Source organism: Podarcis pityusensis (genome assembly GCF_964106645.2).
Source record: "Podarcis pityusensis genome assembly, chromosome: 17".
NCBI classification, from domain to species: domain Eukaryota; kingdom Metazoa; phylum Chordata; class Lepidosauria; order Squamata; family Lacertidae; genus Podarcis; species Podarcis pityusensis.
The window spans coordinates 33,575,130-33,601,466 of NC_138042.1; the positions used below are offsets into that span (position 1 = coordinate 33,575,130).

Below are 26,337 nucleotides of genomic sequence, written 5' to 3' on the forward strand. Positions count from 1 at the left end.
CACGTGTACTTTTAATGGATTTTTTGCTCTCATTTGACTATTCCATGCTTAGAACTCGACAAGCACCATCCATTAACAAATTAAGTTTCCCATGAAATTTCACATGCATGCCCCTATTAATTTTAATGGAGGGCAATGAAAAGTTTCTCCCAGCAATAATAAATGCACTAAAACAGCAGAAAGTACTGTCTGCATAAAAATGCATACTATATGAATATATTATCCAACCTTATATACAGAGATATGTATGAACAACCTTCTTGGGGCACAATCTACTGAGAAGTTCCCCTTTCACAATGGGAGCTATCCATGAGCAGTAATTGGTTCTTAGTGTGGTCTGTGGGATGACATTCCTTTAGTATCATTTGTTCCAAAATCAAATAATTAAAGCTACAACACTGCACAAACTCAGAACCAGAAAATGTGGTCAAGATAAACAACACTGGCCACAATACGCAACAAACCTGAAAATCAACATTACGGGAAGGAAACCCATTAACAAAAACCAAACATGCATATATAAAGTGTTCATATACACAGAAATAACTAAACTCCTAAAGGCTTAAACTGCATAGGTAAAAATAAAAACAATTATGTGCAACATTTTTTCATCTCTTAAAGCACAAGAAGAAATAAGAACCTTGTCGAAAAGTAGTATTTAACAAATAATGGATTCACTAATCAACAGAAAGGTAGAAAGAACTCCCAAGATTTTGGCTTGCTGATCATGATTGGGGGACCTGAAATGTATATGCAAATTAAATATATGATCATGCAATTATGTTTTCTGTTAGCCAACCTCAACATTTTTCTGAAAGTGCTCTTTTTACAAATAATCTGCCACAGTGAGTTCTTTAAGCATTCATCATACCAACAGGTGAAAATAAAAGAGGCAGATTTTTCTAGAAACAAATGGAGCAATATTTCAATTTCTAGGAGTTTATTTCTATAACACTTTGTTCAACAAGCACAGATGGCCTGTGCACTTGTCACATTGCAAGGACTTATTAACCAGGGATGAGCCTGGTGGTCTCACACCCAAGACTCTCATCCTTCCGAACAAGGAGAAGGACAAGAGTGAACCAGACTGTGCTGTTTACTGAAGACATTATCTCCCTAACCGCCCAGTCTGTCTTCAGAAAACCCCCATTCACATACAGCTAAGTATTCTGAATATCAGAACCACAGGGACAGGACCAGTTACTGTTTTCTTCCCATTAGGGGATGGGAAAACTCACACACTTGGCCTTACCTACACTGCAGTGGTGTAGAAATGGAATATGGGGAAGCAGTTCCACACGGTAGCAAGTGTATATAAAACAGGATCAAATAAGGGGTTTTTGAATGGGTGATCAGGAAGATACCACGTTCAAATAAATGCTGATTCACCTTTGACTTTCTCCTAGCAGTAAAGGGGAAAGAGAGAAGGAGCACATGTCTCATACCAGGCTGAAATATCTTCCTGGAATGTAATGACTGGACAGGCCCAGACTGTGGGCTCAGTCAACTGTGTTAATATCTCCTGCTCAAGTCCTATGGAAACAAACAGGACTCTGCAACATCACAACAGTGCTCTTGCACACTTCTATTTTTTTTTAGAGTCTGTGCAGGAGACACTCTTGGTGGATTGTTCCCCAAGGCTACATTTCTAAACCTACTAACTTGTGAATAGTTCTGCTTCAAGTCAACAGAAATACTCAAGAGATTCCAGGGCTCTATCCCAAGGAGTTCTGCCAATTTAACAAGCCACAGCATGCATACCCTATTTGCCCTCTCTAATCAAAGAGATACAAGTAATTAATTAGTTCAACATTTCATCAAAGGTCAGAAAAACACAACCAACTTTAAAAAGTATAAGCAAACTGAGCTTAAGCAAAAATTCTACAAGAACTGGTACCTAAGCTCTAGAATAAACTGTCATGAAACTGCAGTTTGGTTAATCTTGCCCCTTTGTTGCTTTCTCAAGATAGTACACATTTACTAAATGGCGATTCAGGTGCTTACTGTATTCACCTTCCTTTTTAAATGAACGATCGCAGAATATGCACACATAGTTCTGCTTTGTGGCCTTGGCTTCTGCCACTTCTTGGGATGGTTTCTGATCTTTCTCCTGTGCTGTCCGAGCACCATTTAACCCAGAATCATCACTGCCTTCTGATATGTTGTCACTTATATCACTGCCCTCATGACTGTGGATGCCTTCATCCTCTTCCATTTCCTGATTTTCATTTACTACTGTGCCACTGGACGATGCTGAAACCAGGTCTGCTTTAGTGCTCTTCTCCAGTTTTTCCGGCGACAGTGGTGGAGGAGCTTCTGCTGAGTCTTCAGCCTGCAATTCTTTTGTAGAACTGACATCTTCTGGATGTGGGTTACTCACAGTTTCTCTCTCACACATTTGTTGTATCTCTTCAGTTTCTTGTATTGGATCAGGATCAGTCACAATCTGCATCTCACAAGTTTCTGTGGTTTCCCTATTTTGGGACAAATCAGGTAAAGCATCTTTTAGTACGCCTGTCTCTTTTTCAAAGGTGGTATTGGAGTCCTCAGACCTGATACAAGGAATGACTGTCAGCTCAATTTCATTCTGAGAAACTGCTTTAATTGTCTCCTCTTCTGCCACGGGCATTTCTTGCTCTTTCACCTCTAGTTCTATATCCATAGCCTTGTGCTGCGCCGCCAGTGACTCATGATCTTGCATCTTCTCCACAGGAACACACTGGCTCTCTCTAACATCAAGGATAACAGTAGGCTGGAGTTCATTGCAAGCATTATCGGTTACCTTACTTTCCTCCTCTTGTATAGCAACAGATTCTTTAGAGAATGACTCCTCATCTGTGACCTTCTCACAATCAAGCTTTCTGTTGTTCTTACCAGGCTTACTCCTCAGATATTTCTTTTTCTTGTTTTTCTTCAGGCAAGAATTTTGCTTTTTGGTGACTTCTAATTTGTTTTCACTCTTTTGAGAGTCCTGACATTTAGGGGACATTTTTTCAGTTTTCTTTTTCTTCTTCACTATAACATCAGTGTCTGCTGCAAAATCTTTTGTCAAAGGAACAGGGGTGGCATCTGCTTTTCTCTTTGCTTTCTTTGCTTTGCCAGATTTCTCTGTCATTTTCTCAGTTTTCACATTTGCCTCTTTGCTTTCAGCAACGGTTTTGCGACTTCGAGTTGTTACGTGGCCTATACCAACACTGCTAGTTGGTTTCTTTTCTTTTGACAGGTTCTCTTCTTTTACAGTTCTCTCACTTTTCTTTTCAGTCATCTCTTTCTTTGCCTGTTCTTGTTCCACACCCTTATTATCACCACCCACGTTTTCAGAAGTATTCACTTCATTCTTTTTAGTTCGTAGTCTTACTTTTGAGACATCCATTGTGATGTCACAACAGTCAGGGTGCCTGGATTTGATGTGATACTGCAAATTACACTTCTTGGATGCAGCATACTCGCAGACTGGGCAAAGGAACTGCCGTGGGCTGACATGGAGTTCAACATGCTTCTTGAAGTTGCTTCGGTCAGCAGTTTTGTAGTCACAATGTGGGCAGGCCAGCGGTTTGGGCCCATCATGAACCTGCCTTGCATGCCGAGTCACTTCATGCTGGTTTGATGCCACATAGCTGCACTGCTCACATTTAAACGGCTTCTCACCTGAAGCAATCAAGAGGGAAATTACCAGCGATTAAATTACAAACAGCAACTCATTTGCACAGCTACAGATTTATACAGTTGCGCATGCTTTTGCATTTCTCAACTTAAAAAAAAAAGATTTTACAGTTAACACATTCACAAAAGACAGCAACAAACCAAAAGAAAACAAAAACAAACATGCAAGCAACAACTAATCCACATATTCCATCTATGATAAATACATACCAGGAAAGATCAGTCTACAGTAATACTAGCAATTGGAATCCAAACCAAACTGGTCCACTGAAGGCAGTGTAGAAAAATGGAAATTACAGATGAATAGTAGGCTTACACAAATATTACACCACACCCATATAACCCAGAAGCAATTATTTCCTCAAAAAGGTAAAATGTTTCTGCAGTGCTACCACTCCACCCCCCAACCCAGACATAATACATAGTTCCAGGAGAAAAATACAAACTGACTGGGTGATCAGCAACTCTTACTTGAACATTAAATGTGAGTGTATACTAACAATAAAAACAGAAATCAGTCATTAATATGTACAGCAGCAATCAACTTCACGAATTACATGCATGGAGGGGTTAAAATTCAATGGCTGTTTCAAAAGTTGTCACGAATGCAGGAAACACATTAAAAGTCATGTAGATAAGTGACAATCACAAGAAAGTTTTGCAATGTGAATGCTCCAATTCAGCAATGCCCTCTTCTAATCTGCCCCAACCCCCACTTTTTTTGTTTAACACTACCAGAACATCAGCATTCTGTGATTCAAATGAGCATTGTTCAGTTCTCAATGGCATGCATTTGGGTTCCCCACCTTTGGGGGAGTATCGAAGTTTTTTTTACAGTACTGCAAAGCTTTGCATTTCCCCGAGAACTGCTGATTTATTTTCCTCTTCTGCATGGATGCTGCTTTGATGAATACTGGAAACATAGCTTAACAAGTGGGGAAGGAAGTTCACTCTGTATATTAGGGGGGGGGGGGCTTTCAAAGCTCTTTCTTATCAGCCAGGAGACTGCCCAGAGTGAAAAAATAAATAGCAGGGATTACAAGTGCAAAGCATCCAGCTAGCCATGGCTGTTTCCACAGCCAATGTAAGCACACAATTAACAACTCACCTACAGGCTGTTTTAGGCTTAAACCTTTGGCGGTCATAAACAGACTACGAATTTCATTCTGCCAATCCCTGAACTGACATATCAGACATTTAACGAATATAGCCACAACCTTAACCACCACGGCTCTCTTGAATTGCCTTTTTACCAACCTGAATGCGTGCGCATGTGCCTGGTTAAATGAGTCTTCTGAGAACTTGAATAAGGACACATGGAACACCGATAGGGACGCTCTCCTATTAAAACAGATAAAATAAACACAAATTAAAAATCCTTAAAATGCTCATAGAGGACTGAACTGCACAAACACACACACACACACACACACACACACACGAGAACACAAAATAACTGAGCTGGACAATTTGGTGAGAGAAAAGTGGCATAAAAATGTTGTTTCATCTTGAAACCGGACTAAGATTTTGGTTTAAACATCTTCCTTCCTGGTCTAATATACCTGGCAAACACCTCAAATATAAATTATCCCTAAAATAACTAGCATCCTTCACCTAAAAAGTAATTCACCTGCTCTAGAAATAGGATATAAACACTAAATGAAACCAAGGTTAACTGTTTTTTAAAGCCTCTCTTGCAGAGGTGCGTGTGTGTGAACTATTTTATAGTTTGCATTTGGGTTGAAGTGATTTCTATCCATGATATTTGTAAATTTTACAACAACTCTAGAAACAATCTAGGGGTTTTTTTATTCCCATATTGCAGATATTGTTGCTGAAAAATAGCTGCTTGTCTAAACCTGCCTTGTAATTCTTGGCTGAAGCAAGATTTAAACCAGGGAATTCCTGCCTCCCATTCTTAGCTAAACATCTACAAATGCAATCCTCAACAAGTGCAAGCGCCCCTGAACTCACAAGGACACTCTGCAAGCTCCCACATACTCTTACACAAAATAAGCAGCAGCAAAATTCTCTCCCACCATTTCCAGCACTGCTGCTCAAATTACAGAAAATTCCAGTTCTCCCTCAACTCCTTTTGCAAGGTCAGAGGGGATGGGAGAGGGACTGTGTTCTCTCACACTTGTCCTGAGGTCCGAGAAAAGGTAAATGATAGGGATGAACAATTTTTTGAGGGAAACTGTCTGACCTTGGTGAAGAAATCAAAAATTGTAGCTACAACAGTCTCTCATCTTCAGGTAACCCCACCCCCATTTCCCCAAATGTTTTCCCTTGAGCACAACTGCTTCAAGGAGCGTCAAGCACCTTCTGGCAGAGCCATGCAACCCTCCTCCCCATTTGTCTTTCCTGTGTCAGAGGCCAGTAGTTTGCCCTTCTTGACCAAGGCTATCCAGGCACCTTGGCCAAACACCTGTAAATCTCATTTTCAATGGGAGACACTTAAACAAGTACTTCACATTAAAATATACTGTGCTGAAGTTTGGCTGGATTATGTTCTAACTCAATGACCTCTAAAAGGTGTTATGGGACCCACTACCAGGTGGTAGCCTAATAAAATTTCTCCTAAAAACTCAGTTTCTATCAGACTTTTGCTAACATACGTTTTTGACACAGTCGCAATGAAACTGACTGACTGTCCCTATTGTTTATACTAGGGGTCTCTAACCTTTTAGGACCTGGAGTCTCAGCTGTAAACCTAAAGAAACTGTTGAGTCCAAAACAAAATACTGATTTCATGGGTGGATGGCAGAGGAAAGGGACTGATGTTCAGATTTCTCCCCATAAAAAACACGTACACATACACAAAACAAGTATGACCAGAAACAATAGCAGGCAAGTCAAAATGAAACAATCCCCCCCAAAAGCACAACAAACAGACAAAACTCAAATTAAAAAATCAAAAATCATGTAGGAGGGAAAGGGGAACTGTATGGGCACAAAAGGGGAGTGCCTGAGGGCACCATAGTGCCTGTGAGTGCCACACTCTAAGTATACAAAGTTGTATTGGGGTGTCTTTCTTCTCCCCTTCACTCTTTTAGTTGCAAATCTAGTATTACCACTTATTTGGGGACAGCATCAAATGATTTAAAAAATACAACTTACTTTTTTTTTCATTTAGCAGAAACTGGCCAGCACAAGGAAAAGAGATCACAATGAGGAACAGAATTCTGCACATATATCCATAACTCAACTATTTATCACATTATGTCTGGTACAAGGTTACATTCTACATAGCATTACTGGAGCGGATATGTATCTAAGCTAGAGCAAAATTCTGAAGTCTTTTAGATGGGAGAACAGGGGCTATACACCACGTGAGTCTAAGATCACTAGAATATGCCACTGAACCTCAAGCACTTCCTTTTGCCTAATAATTCAAGCATGCACATGCCTGGCTTTCACTCCTGGCACCGCTGCAGGTTTTGTCTCCACTAATTATGACTAGTCTGTTTTTCTGCCCTTTAACAATGGTTTTATACGCAGAAATCTATAGGTGAATATATTCACAGCAACCTGGCAATTTCTGCAATAAAGGGGCGAGGATAGGATTCAAAAGTGATCAACTACACTCTCCATTCCAAGCAGAGTACAGTTAGGGGAGGAAGAATGCTTTCCTGCAGCACCCAATGAATCTGCAACATTGCAAAGGAACAGCAAGATGGTCTCAGTTTCTGAACATATTAAGTAATCCACTACAGCCTCACAACTCCTTCTGTAAAAGAAAAAAAGAAAAAAGTCTGCCACCTTGAAAAGAATTCAAGCCTGAATCATGACGGTTGTTTCTGCTCTATTAATGCAAAATCTGAGCAAAAGTGGCAAAAGAACGCAGGCCACCACTGCACACTACGTATAATGAGGCTGAAATTCCAAAGCCTGGCTACTTGTGCTGGCTTGAATTCTCTTCATCCGTAGAACATAATTACATCCAATACTGGATTGAAATCCCTATCCACATTTTTTTTATATATATATATTCAACTGCTATATCCTGATTCTAGAAGTGCACTTAAATTGCTGTGTCACATCAAGTCTCATAGTTGCTAAAGCATGATCCTCTGTTTGGCAGGAGAAGCACAGCCACAAAGCTTCCTTACTTGCCAAACTGAACTTTCCGAACCCAGGGGCGGGGGCGGGGGGGGGCAGGGAGAAGCACGGAGTTGCAAAAATATTGAGGCAGCTGGAAGGATCCAACATGCCACCTCTGTGAGCAAAACTAGGCCTGCCCCAACCAGTATCTGGTCCCAATGATTGGCTTGGGATCAGGATTAGGCCAAAGAATTCATAGAAAAATATGAGGTTTGAGGGATGCTCGTCATTTTGGAACTGCACTGTTCTTCCACTACCACTAGGTCCCTTAAGCACTGCCCTAAGAGCAGCTACAAGCTTAAATAGCTCAACTACTACTGTCACTTTTAACTCAAACAAATTGTTTCTGACTTCATTTTAAAATTAACTTCAAAAGCCAAGTCTACTTTTAGTGATTTCTGGCAATTTTGTTATTTTCCTGTTCTGCATTTCTTCAAAAAAATAACTTGGACACAAATGTTTTGTGAGGGTTTTATACAAACAAACCAAAAACGTTGAGCAGAGAAAAACAAATCAGCTGACTGTGGCAAAGTATTTTCAAAAGCAAAAACCACCATTGTTCCCTTACTAGAGCTAATTTTCAGTATATAAACATCTATTTTATTGGTGATTATTTAAAATTTGATTGGAGAAAATTGTAATTCTCAAAATACACACATTCTCCTTAAAACCTATCAGTGAGAATCAGCAAATATCACCTCCCCTGCCACACACAGATGTAATGAATTGTGTTTAGCTTTATTGTTTTACCCATTAGCTCTAATGTAAAACACAATACTTCTGGTACACATAAGCCAATCATTTAAAATCAGAAAGTGCTAGTTTATAGCACAATTTATAACATGATGGCAAACAAGTGCAAACGTACTCAAATCCAGCACACCCAAATCCATTGCAAACAGCCAAACCTAAGAAACAGATACAACACTCACCTGTATGAGTGCGAATATGTTGCACATAGTTGTTCTTCCGGTCCGAGAAGTAGGAGCATTGTGAGCATGTGTACACTTTCCGTGGGAAATGGTTTCTTAAATGCTTCTTCCAGTGATATTCACTGACAGTTGTGTATGTGCAGATGGTGCATTTGTAGACCCTCTCATTTTCTCCAGCTTTGTTGTGGTGCTTCAAATGAGCCAGATAGTGATCATACCTGTTAGTGTTGTAGCCACAGCGATCACATCTAATGGGCCCCTTGGAGAAATCAACTTCATCTGTAGCACTGGAGGCAGCTTCTTTAACTTGGCCATGCTTCTCAGCTTTTTCTTCTACAATGAATCTCTTGGCACTGTGAACCCGAATGTGATGGACAAACTCCTTCTCTGACTCTGCCTCATACTGACACGGCTTACAGCGAAACGGTTTGTTCTTCAAGCTCTTACATTTGTCATCTGCACTCTCTGGAGTATCTGGCACCTCCAACGGGTAGCCCTTGTCTTGGCTGCAAGTATGAGGAACAGAAGGCTCCGTCAGTTCTGCCATTTCCACATTACGAACCTCAGGAGCTTCAAGGGATCCCAGATCCATATCTTCCAGGCGTCTATGGTTGTTCTCCATGCCCTGGGCTTCATCTATTCCTTCTCCATCGCTGTCTGAAAAGTTGGCATTGCCGACGGTTGTCAGTTCAGCCATTTGCCTCTCTTCACCAACCATGTAATCACAACAGTTGCCATTAACTTCTCCTGTCAGGGCCACATTTGCCAGCATAATAAGCTGTGGAGCTGCTAGCTCAGCTTTGGAAAGTTCCGAAAAGTCATACATGTCATTTGGCAAAGCCATGCCAAGGTTAGTATTTCCAGGGAACAGGCCACTGCCACCAGACTGCCCCAGCACTTGCATTGCCATATTAACAGTTCTGTTAAAAAGGGAGGGAAAGATTGTTTAAGTGTCTGTCTAGAAATTATTATGTAATAATCCAAAACTGAGAACACTTCCAACAACAGTGACAATTTAATTATGATACTTATCTTGATTAAGAGAAATTGTGGTCAAATATGGCCACATTTTCCACAAAGTCAAACTTTTAATTGCATCATGATTTCATTTTATAGCAAAGTGTCAGCGTCCTTCCCTCCTAGCATGCTCCCAAACAAGGACTTTATATTTCAAACGAGTTGTTCACATTTAATCTTTCTGTGTGCACAATTGCCATGCTAAATTCCACAATTGTATTTGTTCCAGTTACACTGTTATTCTGCTGCTTGCTGTCCACACTAGTGCCCTTCACTACCTATTTCTGTACCTGCACACACACTGCATTAAAATAGATCCACTGGAAGTAGCTGGGGATTTCTTTAATACTAATGTCTTGCACAATAATTATATTTGGTGGGGGCAGGTGGCTGTATCCAAAACAATTTGGAATGTCCTACAGTCCCTTTTTACTCTTAAAAGCACAAGCGCACTTTCCCCAGACTGCAAAAAAATCGCAGCAGCAATGAAATATTTAAATTATGATAAACAGTTATTGCGCAAAGCCTATGTATTTTAATGTGTGGAGATCTTCAGAGAACAGCTCCTTTGAACTGGGTTGCTTAAATTCAAGCACATTTTCAGCATGCAGCAATTGGTAGTAATGGGTCTTTTTCATTTGGTATTGTGGACCACAGAGGAAAAATAGCTAGATTTGGCTCAGGTGAGGAGCAAATGTGGATAGTGGCCATCCAATGAAATGTCACCACACATGAGAAACTTTTTGACAAACCACCTACCAAAAAGTGTGCTAAATGAGCTTCTATGCCAGTGGTGACTAGATATGCAGCAGGATATACAGTATATATTTTTTCTTATCAGATTTCCTTCAGTATGATGAAATCAGGATTATATGCTTAAAAGGCACAACTAAAATTTTTATGACATGTGCATGCTGCAAAAAAATTATCTGAATGCACTGATTCCACAATAAACTCCAACTATAAGCACACCTACACCCAAGCATGCCTCATTTAACAGCAAACACCGAGAGCCTTGTAACCTAGCCAAGTGTGAATAAGGTTATTAATTATAAATAATTGGTTATCACTTTTAAAACATGTCTAGGATCCAAAGCATTAAATCTGAAGGCCACACTATTCATCTTGAAATGAAAAGCTGAAACTAGGCATATTTTAGTTAAATGTGCAGGGTTTTATGAATACTGATAACAGTTGTAGTCAAACAATGCTTTGTCTTTTCCAGAACATTACAAGGAAAAATAGATTTAAAGTGCTAATTGTTTTGAGATGTCTCATGGGAAGATAATTGTTGATTAACTATTATTAATTCTTTAGAAGCTAGCATGTGGTCCAATAATTCTGTATAAAGCAGGCTTCCTCAACCTCGGCCCTCCAGATGTTTTTGGCCTACAACTCCCATGATCCCTAGCTAGCAGGACCAGTGGTCAGGGGTGATGGGAATTATAGTCTCAAAACATCTGGAGGGCCGAGGTTGAGAAAGCCTGGTATAAAGGGTGAGAGTGGGTAAATAGTTGTCATTGCTCCTTTGCTTCGGAAAACCAACTTTCAACACCAAATTTGAATAACAAGAGCAATTAAACAATGATGGTCTAGATTAAATATGCTTTAATCCAATGCACTTTATTTCTAAACACCAAAATCCTCTAGGCCACAGCACCAGAGTTAGTTGTAATGCAATACTGCAGAAGTCCCTACCAAGCAAGGAGCTCTTACCACAATGGGAAAGGCCATGTTAAAAATATATTTTGTTATGGCCTTCTTGAAAGCCAGAACCAAAGTTCAAACAAATGCTAACTGGAAGACAGTTCCATTATTGCAGAACCATCACAGCAGCATACACACAGACAAGTCCTCAAACACAGAACTTGGATTACAAGACCTGGCTTGGGCCTTACTTCCCGTTGTACTACTACAGTTAAATCATTTCAGAAACCTTTCCACAGGCCAGACTTCTTAAAACCTACTCAGAGTTGTTGTTCTACTGATACAATTACCTACACTGCACAAGTAAAAAATAAAACAGTGAAACTACCTGGAGTAAGGTATCATGTAACCATACATGTTCTTTGAATTATTTCAAAGTAAATACCTACAGACCAGATATATCCCCGCACTATGGATTCACAACAAAACAGGAATGGCTGTCGGTGATGTGTATTTTTGTGCAATTCAGGATTTGTTTTCAAAACTGAAAATGCAGACACCATGGCTTTCTCGGCTCCCTTCTCTTCTACCAAGGTACTGAAGAAAAGCTCAAACACACACACATTCCTCAACAAAGTGTGTTTGGCAAGTTACTTGGTCTTGAAATTAGTCAACCAACAGCAGGGTGGGGATTGTATTTAAATAAAATGCTGGTCTCGTTTTTGGCCTAAACGCAAACGAGCTCAATGACCTACATACACAATGTTATCAAGGCAGAAAGTAAAAAGAACTAGCAGTGTTTTAAAGTCTGGAAGCTTTCAAATGCCGATGGTCTTTTATTCAGCCTCCTGCACGTTTGCTGAGAAATTAAATTCCAAGTTTTTACTCCCAAGTAAAGGAACGTGAGGCCGCAGATATTCGCCGAAAAAAAGCTCACAATGGGAGAAGCCCGTTACCAAATTGTGTGTACCATCAGCCCCAACCACCATTGACTGCCGCTGCTGCTGTTGCATTCCAGAAATAGGCATTCGGCCATTTTCTCAAATACCAAGTAGAAGCACAAAGCAGCTCTCTTTGCAAAACTCTTGCCTGCAGCGCACAACGCACAAACTCACCGAAGTCGGTGCTGCTGCTCGGGAAGCGGGGGGGGGGGGGAGAGGGGGTTGCCTTCGCCTCGTCAACCCACTTCGCCCCCCTTTCCTTCAACCTTACCCCCCAACTACCACACCCGTCCCCCAAAAAGTTACAACTCTCCAGCAACTTTATAAAGAAGGGGGGAAAGTGAGCGAGGGCGAAGATTTGCCCAACTTCCTCTCCCCCCACCCCCACCCAACACTCCCCCGCCCCCCGCCCCAAGAGAAGGAGGGCTGGGGCCTTCTCCTTTCTCCCCCGAGACCTAAGCAATGCAGCTTAGTGTGTGCGGGGAGGTTTTGTTGCCAGGTTGTTCTGCAACGTCTCTCCCCCCTCCGCCGCCCACCCCCCAATACATACACATGCAGCTTCCCACGGAGACACGCCACGAGTCTCCCTCGCAACTCGTTCCCTTCGAGGGTGGGGGCGGAGAAGGAAGCTGGGGGAAGGACTCAGTAGGGTGGTAATAGGTTGGCGATGGGGGGGGAGGGAGTTGAGAGAGTTAAGTTCCGTACTTTCCTCCTCCGAGGAAAACGTGGTTGGAGGTGGGGGGCTGGGGAACGTGACCCGAGGCCCACCCGATTTCCACACACACACACACACACACACACCCGCCCCGCTTTGCTGGGGGTGGGGAACGCGCGAGCCTCCCCCTTGCCCCATCCATCCCTCGGCACCGGAGAGCGCAAGGTCACCGCGCGGCGCACAAAAGCGGCAACTCACGGCGAAGAGGCCCAGCGGCGGGGGAGGGCGAGAAATCGCTGTCCAGCTCCACCACGCAGGGCGGCGGCTGAAGCTGCGGAGGCCTCGTCGGCTCGCTCTCGGCCCGGGAGACGGCGGCGGCGGCGGCGGCGAAGGCGGCTCCTCCCCGCCAAGCCTTCCTTCCGGCCACCGGGGACTAACGGCCGTTGGTCTTGGCGGTGGCGGCGGAGAGGCTGTTCCTCAGGGGGGGGGCTCCTCCGGCGGCTTCCTTCCTGAGAGGCCCCTCAGCCAGCCTGCCTGCCTGCTTGCCTGGCTTTCCACCCCGCCCGGCCGCCCTCACTCCACCCACTCCGGCGACGCCGTCCCATGCGCAGCAGCAGCAAGCAGCCGCCCTCAGATCAGCCCTGGACAGCGCCACAGGCTCGCTCCCGCTCCCCTTCCTCCCTCCCAACGCCAGCAGCACCACCAACGCGGCGGCGGCGGCGGGGCAACTCACCGCCTCTCCTCCGAGGCCAAAGGGAGTCGAGGGGGCGACGACGGCGACCAGCCTCCCCTCAGCGCCCAGACGAACGGGCGGCGGCGCGCATTCCAGCACTCACCACGCGCGTGGCAACGGCAGCCACGGCGAGCGAGCGAGGAGGCCCGCCCAAGCCGAGGCAGTTATTGCCCCGGTCCCGCCCCTTTCCTCATGGCGCGTCCCCTCGTCTCCCTCCCCCTCCCCACAGCGCCTCGTTAGGCCAGGTCACGCTTAGGCTGCCTCACGAGCAAGGCCTGGCGAAGTGGTAGTGGTGGCGGCGGCGGCTGGGTTATAAGAGCACCAGCCAGCCGTAGCTTGTGACTCTGCCAGGTTGTTTCGATAACTTGCCTCGTTTTGTGTTAGTCCCAGACAAGCAGCTGGAGGAGGTTTATCGAGGGGGGGGGGGCGGTGTAGGCCCTGAGTTAAGGAACTTCCTCTTCTCCTCACCCAAGATTTCCCACAGATGTTGCACAGCCCCTGCTTTTTTGGCCTTCGTTGGTTCGTTATCTACCACCTCAGAAGAACCTACTTAATAAACACATACCAAAAACACACTATTGACTCAAGAAACTTGAGAGACTCTCACGCGCAGGAGCACTCGCTGAGCCCCTCAGACTTGGAAAACTGCAAATGGAAATTTCTCTCCTCATGACCAGCTTGGAAAATAAGGAGTGGTGTTGAGGTGATGAGATTTAGGCTAGTTTGGGGATTCTTAGAAATGCCCAACCTCAGCGCATGCTAAAGCTGACCCTGTGCCATAAATCACTAATTATTCAGGCATCCTGTTCCTCAATGATATGGAAGGCACTTTCCCCGCCAAAGATTCAACCTGTTCGCTTTCTGTTAAAATAATACACAGACTGTTCTTGCAATCTTCTTTGCAGGCAGAGCTGGGAGAAAGCTCCGTTTAATATGGATCTAAGCAGGGCTTTTTTCAGCCAGAACCTCTCAGGTGGGCGCCATTGCCGTTCTAAGAGAATGAGGGAGGCATTCCTGGTGAGTTCTGGCACCTCTCTTTCTAGAAAAATAACACTGGATCTAAGCAAATGCATTTAAGATTGTGTTGCACAAATGTTAAGGCTACAGCTCCTTCACACCAATGGGATCTTCCGTCCCGTGTAAATAGCAATGGTGGGACCATGGTGGGGATAGACAGTTAAAGTACTCTTCCCTCCGTACCTGTCCTCAAACAAATTGCCCCCCCCCCTCGGCTTTTTAATTTTTTTAATAACAATACATAATTAGTGTCATCTCTATATTTGCCTCTGGAGCTTTCCCTTGAGCGTGGTTGATGGGCACCTCATTCACCAACTTCAAGTGAGACAGCCAATGTAAACCTGAGAAGTCACACTGAGCTTAATATGGCTTACTGCGGATTAAATGTGCATAATTTTGCATCTCAAGTCTGAGTCAGGAAGTCTGTCCTTCATTACTACCCTGGATGAACATATGCAATCCAGGCTGATTTCAACCATCATACTGTCTTAGGAATAACGCAGGTTTACCTTATAGGGTTGTTCTAAGATACATTGAGAAAATATGTCCAAATCACCTAGAACATTCTAAATAACTAGATAAAATGCTAAGTGATATAAATAATTTTGACCAACTTTTTCTGAAGCCAAGAGTTTTGGGATGCCGTCGAGTCAGCTTCTTAAATCCTAGAGGAGGGCAAGGCAAGCAAAAATGCTAAGGGAAGGAGGCAAAGAAACAGTGTGGAAAGCAACACAGCTGACTGGGGAAATGAAAGTTGGGGTTTAGATATGATTGCCAGATGTCTCAAGGCCTAGACTCGAGGACAGACTTCTGGAGTGAGACTTGGAAGTATTTGTATGTTTTTAGTAATTAATTCTCATCTGATTTCCAGATCAGGAACTCATGGTCATACTTATATGCTATATATTATACTTGCCTTTCTTTACTATATTTGTAAAGGCTGTCCTATAAAATAACATTCTCTGGAAGTTTCACTAAAAATAAAATGCAACATAATAATAAAAAAGCATTATCCTTGTTTATTTCCAGCAGAGGAAGAAATAATACTAGTTGGCAGCATGGCCATAAATCAAATACTGAGAACAGGGGGTAGTATTCAGCTAGGTTTTACTCATAGTTAGTCCCAATTAGATTATTTAACATGATTATCAGAGAATCATAGAAAAGTAGAGTTGGAAGGAACCCTGAGGATCATCTAGTCCAACCCCCTGCAATGCAGGAATATGCAGCAATGCAGAATGACACAGCTGTCCCATATGAGGATCAAACCTGCAACCTTGGTGTTATTAGCACCACACTATTATGTTAGGTCCATTAATTTCAGTGGATCTGCTCTGAGTAAAATTTAGTTCAATACCACACTCAGATTTTAAAACCACAAGTTGTTTAAAAAGCCTGGGTGGATTAAAAGGACTACATCTGGCAGTGAAAAGGCCATAGAGAAGACATGAGGTGAGCTTCTCCTGGGATGCTAGTCCACATCTGGAATGCCTCCACTGAGACGGCCCTCTCACTGTAGACACCTGCCTTGTTTCACTTGGCGGGGCACCAGGAGTAGGGTCTTTTAAGAGGATCTCAAGATTTAGATAGATGTATGCTAGAAAAGTTGGTGCTGGAGGAGACTCTTGAGAGTCCCATGGACTGCAAGAAGATCTAACCTATCCATTCTTAAGGAAATCAGCCCTGAGTGCTCATTGGAAGGACAGATCCTGAAGCTGAGGCTCCAATACTTTGGCCACCTCATGAGAAGAGAAGACTCCCTAGAAAGGACCCTGATGTTGGGAAAGATGGAGGGCGCAAGGAGAAGGGGACGACAGAGGACAAGATGGTTGGATAGTGTTCTTGAAGCTACTAGCATGAGTTTGACTGAACTGCGGGAGGCAGTGGAAGATAGAAGTGCCTGGCATTCTCTGGTCCATGGGGTCACGAAGAGTCGGACACGACTAAATGACTAAACAACAACAACATGCTAGAAAAGACTATTTGTCAGGTAGCCAGGCTCCAAGCTGTTAAAGATTAGGACCAGCACTAATGGACCCAATAATTGGGCCCACTAATGGACTAGGGGCCAGTGCATCTGACAAAGCACTGATGCAATATGGCCAAAACCCCAATCCCAGTCAATAATCTCATCACACTATTTTGAACGAACTACAGCTTTTGGACAATTTTGATACAACACATTGTAATATAGGAGCATAACTGGTCAGCTATCTCCATCCAAGTATGGGCACAGCTAATAGATCACCTGTGTCACTGTCCTAGCACAGAAAGGGAAAGATATAAATACTAACATGATGGCGGGGGGGATGGATGGTGGTTTAAGCTCTGAAAAGAATGTGGTTGAGGAATGAATGCTGGAAATGGACCCCAAGGAAAACCTCTGGGCCCCTTTCTCTTTGGGATTAACTTTTTCCTAAACCGAACCCTTCCCTAGCCTAAGGAGGTGGCTAAAATCCTAACCAGTTCCAATCCTGAGATCCGGCAACCATTCAGTTAAGAAGAGATATAAGGAGGCAAGAGGTCCAGACCAAAAAGTCAGGATTAAGAGGGAAAAGAAAATTTAGAATTAGTAGAGAAAGGAGAGGAGTACACAGGAGCTGTTGAGTTGAGAAATCATATACCTGTTTGAACTAACCAGGCATGTTTTTGGCTGTGGGCCAAAGTATATCAAGGATTCTGTAAATACTTTTGAAAAAAGCTAAAAGGAAGCTCAGAGAAATTTGGCATGTGTGAGGGAGTTACATTTAAATGAGTATGGTTTGTTTTCATCCGCTGAAGTATGGGTCTGTTGAACTTGTTGCCCAATCATTTATGTGAGCTGGAGATCCCATTTTTAGAACAAAAGTGCTATCTGATGAGATGCTAGATTGTGACCCCCACCTGAAGTTGACACCCTCAGGCACTTTCCCCCCACCCTGCAAATTAAAGGTATGCAGATTGCAGCCTGTTGTTTTGCAGCGAGGAATAGTTTCTGTAATGGGAAGAGGCAGGTGGGGGCATAGTTGCTGGGTTCTTCAGCTGGATATAATTTCACCACTTCATTAGGCTGTGAGTACATTTTCTAATATTTATCCAGGTACTGAATGGTTCGTGCATAGCTAGCTTTCCTTGATACTGCAAAAGCTTGGGTGTTTTTATTAAAGTAACAGGGTACCTTCAAAAAGTGTGTTGTGTGGCCTGGGGAGGGGTTCTGCTTTTGAAAAAGAAAGTAAAAAATTCCACCAGGCACTCCCGCCAAGCCCTTAGGCTTATCTATAATAGCTCTTTGGATCCCAGACTGTTTGCTATAGTTTGAGATGTAGGTTTTCAGTTTACTTGAATGGCCACAAATACATGCAACCCAGTCTATATCTTTTGCATTTTTAAAATATCCAAACCTTTTAGGCCGTAGAAATTACAGCATTTTATTGTTTTCCTTGATCTCAACCATTCTTGCACAATCAACAGCTAAATCACATGCCTACAGTCCACGAGTATATCAAAATTATATCAAGATTAGCAATACATTATTTCCAGTCCTACAGCCTGATTTCACTTATCTCACTCAGGTTACACAAAGTCAACAGTGTTTTCTTTCTAATAATATTTCAGCTAAGAATTTTTACATAATCCATAATCAATTATGTAGCTGCACCTTCTGCACCTTGTTATTATAAAGCATAACAAATAGGTAGAATGTTAAGTTATATTTATTTATTTCACAATATTTATACATAAACTGCTTCATTGTAATAAACCTCTAAGTGGTTTACAATAAATATGTTATGTACTGAAGTTCTCACCCTGGGCCAGCAGGGGGATACTGTAGATGGTTATGCAAATGAAGGATCGAAAGTGACGTTTAGTGATTGGATAGTTTTGTATGCAAATGAAGGATCGAAAAGTGGTGTTCAGTGATTGGATAGTTTTAGAATGTTGCAGCAGTTACAATTGTTCTGTAGCTCTATATAAGCAGGCTGACTGAGCTCCTCAGTTCAGTTCTGTTCCAGCTTACAAAATAAAGAGCTGCTTTGGAGAAATCGCTGTGTCATCTGCTATGTCAACCCACAACTTAACAAAATATTTTAAAAATTGGCAAAGAAAGCAAAAAACAAGTAATTAAAAACAATTTAAAGTTGGTTAACATTAGACTAAAAATAAATTAAAACACACCAACATTATGTATCTGAATGGACTTGCCAAGCAAAAGTGTTTTAAGCAGGTGCCAGTGCCGAAAAGAGTACAGCAAAAGCACCTGCCTCATGTCATTAGTCAGAGGGTTTCAAAGTTTAGGTGCTGCCACACTAAAAGACCAATTTCTTAAAAGTGTTGAACAAGTATTATGTGGCACCTGTAACAGTGCTAGTTCTAAAGATTGAATCAGTTAAGTGGGTACATATGGAGTAAGGCAATCTTACAAGTACACTTTCATCTCCTGATATTCTCAATCATCTCCCAGAGAATCACAACATTTGAGCAATACTAATACTCCGTTACACTTTTATACCTCCAGTTCATATCTTCCACCCCGAATACTATTTTTTGAGTGTCAAATGTCATCTTAATATGAGTTTGTAAGATTAATAATAATATTTATTACAGTGCTCCAAATCCATTTCTAAGAATCCTCCCAAATGCTTCTTCCTAAGCCTCTCTTCCATGTATCTTGGTATGAAATGGGGATGGGGAAAGCTGTAGTTACGGTATTTAAATTTTATTTTATGTGCTCCAGCTCATAACAAATATTACAAAGCCAGCTGGGTAAAGAGGAGCTAGAAATAATATTAATGGTTAATGATAGTTATGGGAATGAGAATTATGGGCTTCTATGTTCATTAGCTTCTCATTCCAGTAGTCTGTTGAGATGTTATGAGAAAGATAAGGCGTGCAGAATAATCTATAATAATATGTGTGATTATAGATAAATTAGCATTATAAATTATGCACAGCACAGTATTATTATAAAGTTTTAGGGTGCGCACACATAGCAGACACCCACTCCACAGAAAAACAATCCTTCACCCTTCAAAATTCAGATAATATTCCCTGAGAAAAAATACACTTAGAACAATCCCAAAAACCTTATTGGCTCTCCTAATGACTCTATTTCCTCTGCAAAAGAAGAACCTTTCCCAATAGTTATTTCACTTACAAATCTTTCAAATCCTGCCTTAAGGGCATATTTTCTGTATGAAAAGGGTATGCCTGCGACTTGGATTCAAGACTATTTATCATCTCAAAACAATGGCCAGACTGCCCAGGTATTGCAATCAGTAAAAACATAATCAGACATTGGGGAGAGAAGCCACACTTCTGTGATGTATGTATGATGCTCTTAGGGTGGTATTTGGCTAAGGGGTTGGGCAATGATTAAAGTCTTTAAAGGTTCCTGCACACTTTGTTCTAGAAGGGACACGGGTGGTGCTGTGGGTTAAACCACAGAGCCTAGGACTTGCTGATCAGAAGGTCGGCGGTGATCTCCCATTGCTCGGTCCCTGCTCCTGCCATCCTAGCAGTTCGAAGGCACGTCAAAGTGCAAGTAGATAAATAGGTACCGCTCCGGCGGGAAGGTAAACGGCATTTCTGTGTGCTGCTCTGGTTCGCCAGAAGCGGCTTAGTCCTGTACGCCGGCTCCCTTGGCCAATAAAGCGAGATGAGCACCGCAACCCCAGAGTCGATCACGACTGGACCTAATGGTCTGGGGTCCCTTTACCTTTACCTTTACACTTCGTTCTGGGTCTTTCACTTCATTGCAAGAAGGCGGGGGGGGGGCTCTGTTGCAACAATAAAGCAAAGCAAATTCTGCCTCTCTTTCACTGGATCCTGTCTCCATCCATTCTTCTCTGACTGTTCATGGACTTAGGGGACTCAGAGTCCCTTGGGAAGTTGGGCAGCAAAAGCCAACCCCCAATTTTTCTACAACAGTACTGTATACTTGCTTGTGCAAAATGCAACATTTTACAGAGATTAGAAGGTATTTTGGTGGAAAGACGTTCAGAGACAGCATACAAACAGCATAATTCCTGGTAGGGAACACAAAAGACATTGTACACAATCCTGCACAAGTTAACTGTGACTAAGGCCTAAGACAAATATAATGTTCTCCAACGTATCTCTTACCTCTGTTTAGAAGATTGGGAATGACCTGCAGGCTTTCACAATGTTTTATCCCTTCCTTTTTTTGGAGGTCGTCATGGCACAGCAAAAACTGTGATAGTTTGGGCACTTGTATGGGGTAATTAGCCAGGGACAGGAGAAGGTGTATATGCCGTTGTATAGGCAAAAGACCCACCAACCACAGCTCTATGTAAATAAATAAATATGCTTACTTTTGCTGAGGGAACCAACTCAGACTGTTAGGCCTTATTCTGTGTGTCAGTGGCTATAGGGTCCCATGAGGATTTTTCAGTGGAGGAGGCACAAGCGTTCCAAGACCCAACACAAAACACACAGAGTTCAGGCCTCCCGGGCCAGTCCCATATCACATCCCTCCCTGCCTTCTCCCATCCACAAATGTTCTCCTTAATATACCCCCAGCCTGGTGTTCCTCTAGGTTTCCACACACACACACACACACACACACACACACACACACACGACCCCCCCCCCCCCCGCCAAGGTCTGAAATCAGATGTAAATCTAGAGGATTGGCCTGGGGCGGTATTTCCAGGACATAATCAACAGGCATAGGAAGGTTTAAGATCCTCTTCCACCATAGCTAGTGCAGTAAACTGTGGTAAACTTAAAATACCTTGGCAAACACAGCTTTGGGAAATAAAGTATGTAATTATGTTACAACTTTTTAGCACAACTTTTTTGTAACATGACTTGGTAATGCAAAATATATTTTGATTAAATTATTTTGATTAAATTAAATTAGTATAATTTTGTTTTGCTTGGTAAGTAAAATGTGTAAAATTGCATAGGAGTAATTTTAAAATTTGCCAAATACTTGCAGTTATATATTAATATTTTTTTTATGTATTTATGTATTATTTAGCATTATCTGACATTTTCAGAAAGTAAAATTTAAATTCTTTGGTTTTCTGAGAGCAGTTTACATGCTTCTTCATCAAATGCATAATTACTAAGCGAAGTGCTGCCATTCACAAAAAATAAAATTTCTCACACCCCAAAATATATATTTCACTGAAGAAATTTGCAAAAATTAAGTTCCACCTCCAAAAATGACACACCCTGCTCTGACGTGCTAATCAGCAGAAAAACTGTTCTATCTTGATTCAAACAGTGGTTATATCCTTCTTTGAAAAACTCATAAATAGATCTGTGCTGGTAAATTATGCTTAAGAGTTTTCCAATAGACAGACAAAATTTACATAACAGAAGAATTACTTGGCAGCATTTGATCATTTCAAAACATGGGAGAATGTCCAGTGTTGTTTCTTTGTCCCAGCAGCTTCCTCCTGAAATCATTTTGCACTGAACAGCAACTAATCTAATTAACAACAAAGAGTCTTGTGGCACCTTAAAAGACAAACAAATTATTATGACATAAGTTCAAGTTCCATTCTTCAGATGCATGAAGCATTATCAGTTTGCAGGGTTATTCATTCACATCTACACATGGTGAGCAGTTGTAAGCCGTGAACTCAGAGGGAGATGAAATGCAACAAGTGCAAGCAGTGGCAATTCATTCGGGGCTTGGAATATACGTAAAACAAGCATAGTGTCCTTTCACAAACGATAACACAAATGATAATGTTAGAAGCTTAGCAATGCTGAGTTAATTAACTTCCGTAGTGGGTCAGGAAACCATTGCCTTTTATTCAGACTCAGATGAACAGAATAAAACTTATGACTATCCAGGATTTCCCCTTTGAGATTCCTTTGTTTTAGGACCAGTAGCAGATCGGCAACAGAATATCCTGGTAGAGAGAAATAGTCTCAGACTGTTTTCAAAATAGTGCCATCTGAAAGTACAATAGTAGGTGAATACTTCAACCAAGTAGGACACTGGTAAGGTAAGCTTGGAAGGCGCTAAAGAAATACGTCTTCCAACCGGCTTATTTGTAAATCGTTACTAATATTTCATGGCCTGAATTGTGGTTTATTACTGTGAGAAGTGTTTTTCTTGGCCTGTTGAGTATTGCCTGTTCTCTCAAGGGGAAGGGGGCTTTCTAGTTCTTGTATTGCTGATACTTTGACATTTCTATTATAAAGGTAGAAAAAATAAAGGTAAAGAACTCCTGGATAGTTAAGTCCAGTCAAACTTGACTATGGGGTGCGGCACTCATCTCCACTTGCAGGCCAAGGGAGCCAGCATTTGTCTGCAGACAGCTTCCACAGGTCATGTGGCCAGCATGATTAAACTGCTTCTGGCGCACTGAGCACCGTGATGAGTGCCAGAGTGCATGGAAATGCCGTTTACCTTCCTGCAGCAGCACCCACTGTACTCTCTCAAAATTAAACATGTGCCCACTGGTCCATTCCCTGCTTTGCAGCCTTGGTTCTTTCCTATCTTACTTACTTTGCACATTTCCCAACTCTGAAATCCTTTCAAGGCGAGCCAAGCAGAATCAGCCAGCCAGCCAGTCGACAGATCCTATCCTGCCTTTCCACCCTGTAGATCTGCAAGGTGGCTTACAAGCAGCTTTGAATACATTTGTTTTGCACATGTAGATCTTCCGCCTTAGTGTAAGCCAACAGAATTCCTCACTTGGCATGTGATGTCTTCTGCGGAGGGCCAGTACCCTCAGGCGCTGCCTGTAGGAAGATAAACAGCTAGTCCTCCCCCAAAGCACCTGCCAATCTGGGAGTAGATAATAATGTTAAGGTCAGGGCCTCCTCGCAAGCAGAAACTTGAAGCAACTGTAATTGCTATTCCAGATGTGTCAGTATTATCAGTTTCTGCAAAGGGAAAGGCGTTAAGTGATGGCTGTTGTATTTTCAGTCTTCTTCCTAACAATCCCAAACATTGCATTTGTCTTTTTCACCACCACTGAGTTGAGGCTCTCATTGTGCTAACCCCAAGACAAGCACGTAGCCCTGATGCTAGATCGAATGAAAGGTGGCCTGCCAGAAGCTTCTGGAAACCCCACATGGCAACAGCCCTTACCCCAGGCTTTCTCAGCCTTGGCCCTCCAGATGTTTTTGGCCTACAACTCCAATGATCCCTAGCTAGCAGGACCAGTGGTCAGGGATGCTGGGAATTGTAGTTTCAAAACATCTGGAGGGCTGAGGTTGAGGAAGCCTGCCTTACCCCATATTTGCTCCCCAGGTCTTGGAGTGACCAGGAAACAACACACATATGAAAGCATCAAAACATACAGGTAGTTGCCCCACTTCAGCCTTCAAAAAGGGACAGGAAGGGCACTGCTCCTACCTATGTTTTCCCCTCAAAAGGGATGACAGGTTTTCCTCCTGCCAGAGAAAATAGGAAGAGAACCATGCATACCACCTTGGGAAACTTGGAAGGAAAGTGGAACATAACTGTCAGAAATAAATGATAATAAATAAACTCCCTACCCTAGAATATGACAGAATGCTGTGACTTATTTATATAGATTATATAGAATAGGGTAGACTTAGGGGTGTGTTGGAATTTGCATGATTTCATACCTGACAATTTGGAAGTGTTTGCTGATTTTCAAAATCTGGTTGATTGAATCCTGGTTTGACTGGTTTGGCTTCACTTTAAGTGGCGTAAGGAAGGAATGACTCAGAAAAGATTAGCATTTCAAAGCCCTGCTGGGGGAAAAGAAAGAAAATTCTTTGTGGTGATGTTTAAATTTTACAAGGTGTGTGTTTAAAATTGCACATGCCCAAAGAGTGTGTGTGGCAACAGGGAAACAGGTGCTGGAGCTGCTAGAATGTTATAGTTTTGGTCTTGGAGCAGGCAGATCGGATTCCCCTCTCCTTTCAGGTATGGATGATACTAGATGGCCTTGGGCCAATCATTGTCTTTTAGCCTAAACTGTGTTGCAAGGTTGTTGTGAAGCTAAAATAGAGGGGGAGGGGAGAGCTATGTGTCTTGCCCCCAGTTCCTTCGTAGGATGTATAATAATTTCATCTTAAGCCTATTAAGAGTGCTAGGACTTACACAGTGTATGTTGATTCTGATATTAAGTGTCTCACTGTATGGAACTTGTCAGCTCGTGAGAGATTTGATGAGTTTTGATAATCAGGTGCATAGATTATTATTTGCTTCTGGCATTTTACGAATTTAAAATTGCGACACACACTTCACTTTTACACTCCCAAGCTATTCCTTGCATACTGACATCAAATACTAGAAATGTACATTGCAAATTTATTATTTTGTTTAAAAAAATTGTCACAGAGCTTCATATATGTTACTAGTGAGGAGTGCCCAATGCTGCCTGGGTATTTTTTTGAAACAAAAAATGTGATTTTTAAATGAATAGTGCAATTTGAGAATTTGGACCCATCAAGCCCAATATTGGGTAAAATCAATCCAAAGTCATGTTTTGGTATGCCATATTGATTGAAAATTGTACCTGGCATCCAAACATGGATAAAGACCACTACTCCCATCTGGGGAACCCTTATGCCAAGTTTGACCTCTCAAAAAATCATCTCCAAACTTGTTCCTGAGGTGGAAGTGGTGGGACAGAAAACATCCACTTTCAAAAATACAGATTTCAGTATTCCTTACTGCCCTTGAAGCTTGTCTAATACCATGATCCTCATATTGTGGATGAGGGGCAGCTGCTGGGAGAAAATTGGCTCTCCCAAGGCCACCTAGTAGTGAGTTCATGGCAAGAAGAGGATTTGAACCAGGGAAAATAGCACATGAAAGCAACCCTTAGGCTATTGCCTCAGGAAGGCAGGAGATCCTGTCAGGCAAGTTTCCAGCTGAGCTGTACTTGCTTGAAGGAAGCAACTGATTTGCATCAGTGTGGGTGCTATATGGATGGCAATTACCATTTCGATGATGCATGCGAAGACAGGCTCCGGTGAATTGAGCAGGCAAAACCAATATTGGGTCCAGTGGTCAATAAGAGTTTCTGCATGTGCTGTACAGAGAAGTGAGGAACAGATAGGGCTCATCAACCTAGGAAAGTAGCCCATCTAGGAGAAGGAAAACTTGTATTCCAAGCGTTCACTGACTTGTGGAATGTCTTCAAAAGAAAAGGCTAAGGAGTAAACCCTACACAAATCCAGCATGGAGTCCCTAAGATGGTTGGATGGTGCCTTGTATGCCTCCTTCTGGTAACTCCTGCAGCCAAGCTGGTGCTCTGCTTTCCTCTGGACCACATCAGTGAGGTATTGTGGCTTGGGCAGCCCAGCACCTCTATACACACTGCCCCAGAGAGGTCACTTTATGCTGCTAACACAGCAGTTTGGCTTCACCCCTGGAGGCACACACTGTCATTTCTTGGGACTTTGATTGTGCAACAGGCAGGGCTGGTTGGCAATAAACTGGTGCCCTAGGCACAGAATCAGCAAAGTATCCCATGTATGAATTAACACAAGACCCAATTCACAAGAAAGTTCTCTTGCACAATCCCTATTTAAATAAATAGCTCAAATTGGGGACAATTTCACAGACTTTAGATGTGTGGGTAACTCCAGGAAGGGAACAAGAAACTTCCCCCCCAATGAACTTCCTTCCATTCAAGTATCTTAGGATCTAAACCATCGTATGTTTCAGCTAGACTGGTT

General features: G+C 42.4%; 1 protein-coding gene across 3 annotated transcripts; it reads right to left on the reverse strand.

The window, feature by feature from the left end:
* Positions 1 to 6: 6 nt before the first annotated feature.
* REST (RE1 silencing transcription factor) lies at positions 7 to 15,589 on the reverse strand. Of its 3 annotated transcripts, none has more exons than XM_080988013.1 (4): positions 13,693 to 15,589; positions 8,700 to 9,619; positions 4,921 to 5,004; positions 7 to 3,648 (listed from the first exon to the last, which is right to left on the reverse strand). In XM_080988013.1, the coding sequence occupies exons 2-4, from the start codon at positions 9,607 to 9,609 to the stop codon at positions 1,937 to 1,939; spliced, it is 2,706 nt and encodes a 901-aa protein (XP_080844139.1). In that variant the 5' UTR covers positions 9,610 to 9,619; positions 13,693 to 15,589; the 3' UTR covers positions 7 to 1,936. The 3 variants fall into 3 exon arrangements, with proteins under 3 accessions (XP_080844139.1, XP_080844138.1, XP_080844140.1); XM_080988012.1 differs by lacking the exon at positions 13,693 to 15,589 and adding an exon at positions 13,218 to 13,625; XM_080988014.1 differs by lacking the exon at positions 13,693 to 15,589 and adding an exon at positions 12,855 to 12,968.
* Between the last annotated feature and the right edge of the window lie 10,748 nt (positions 15,590 to 26,337).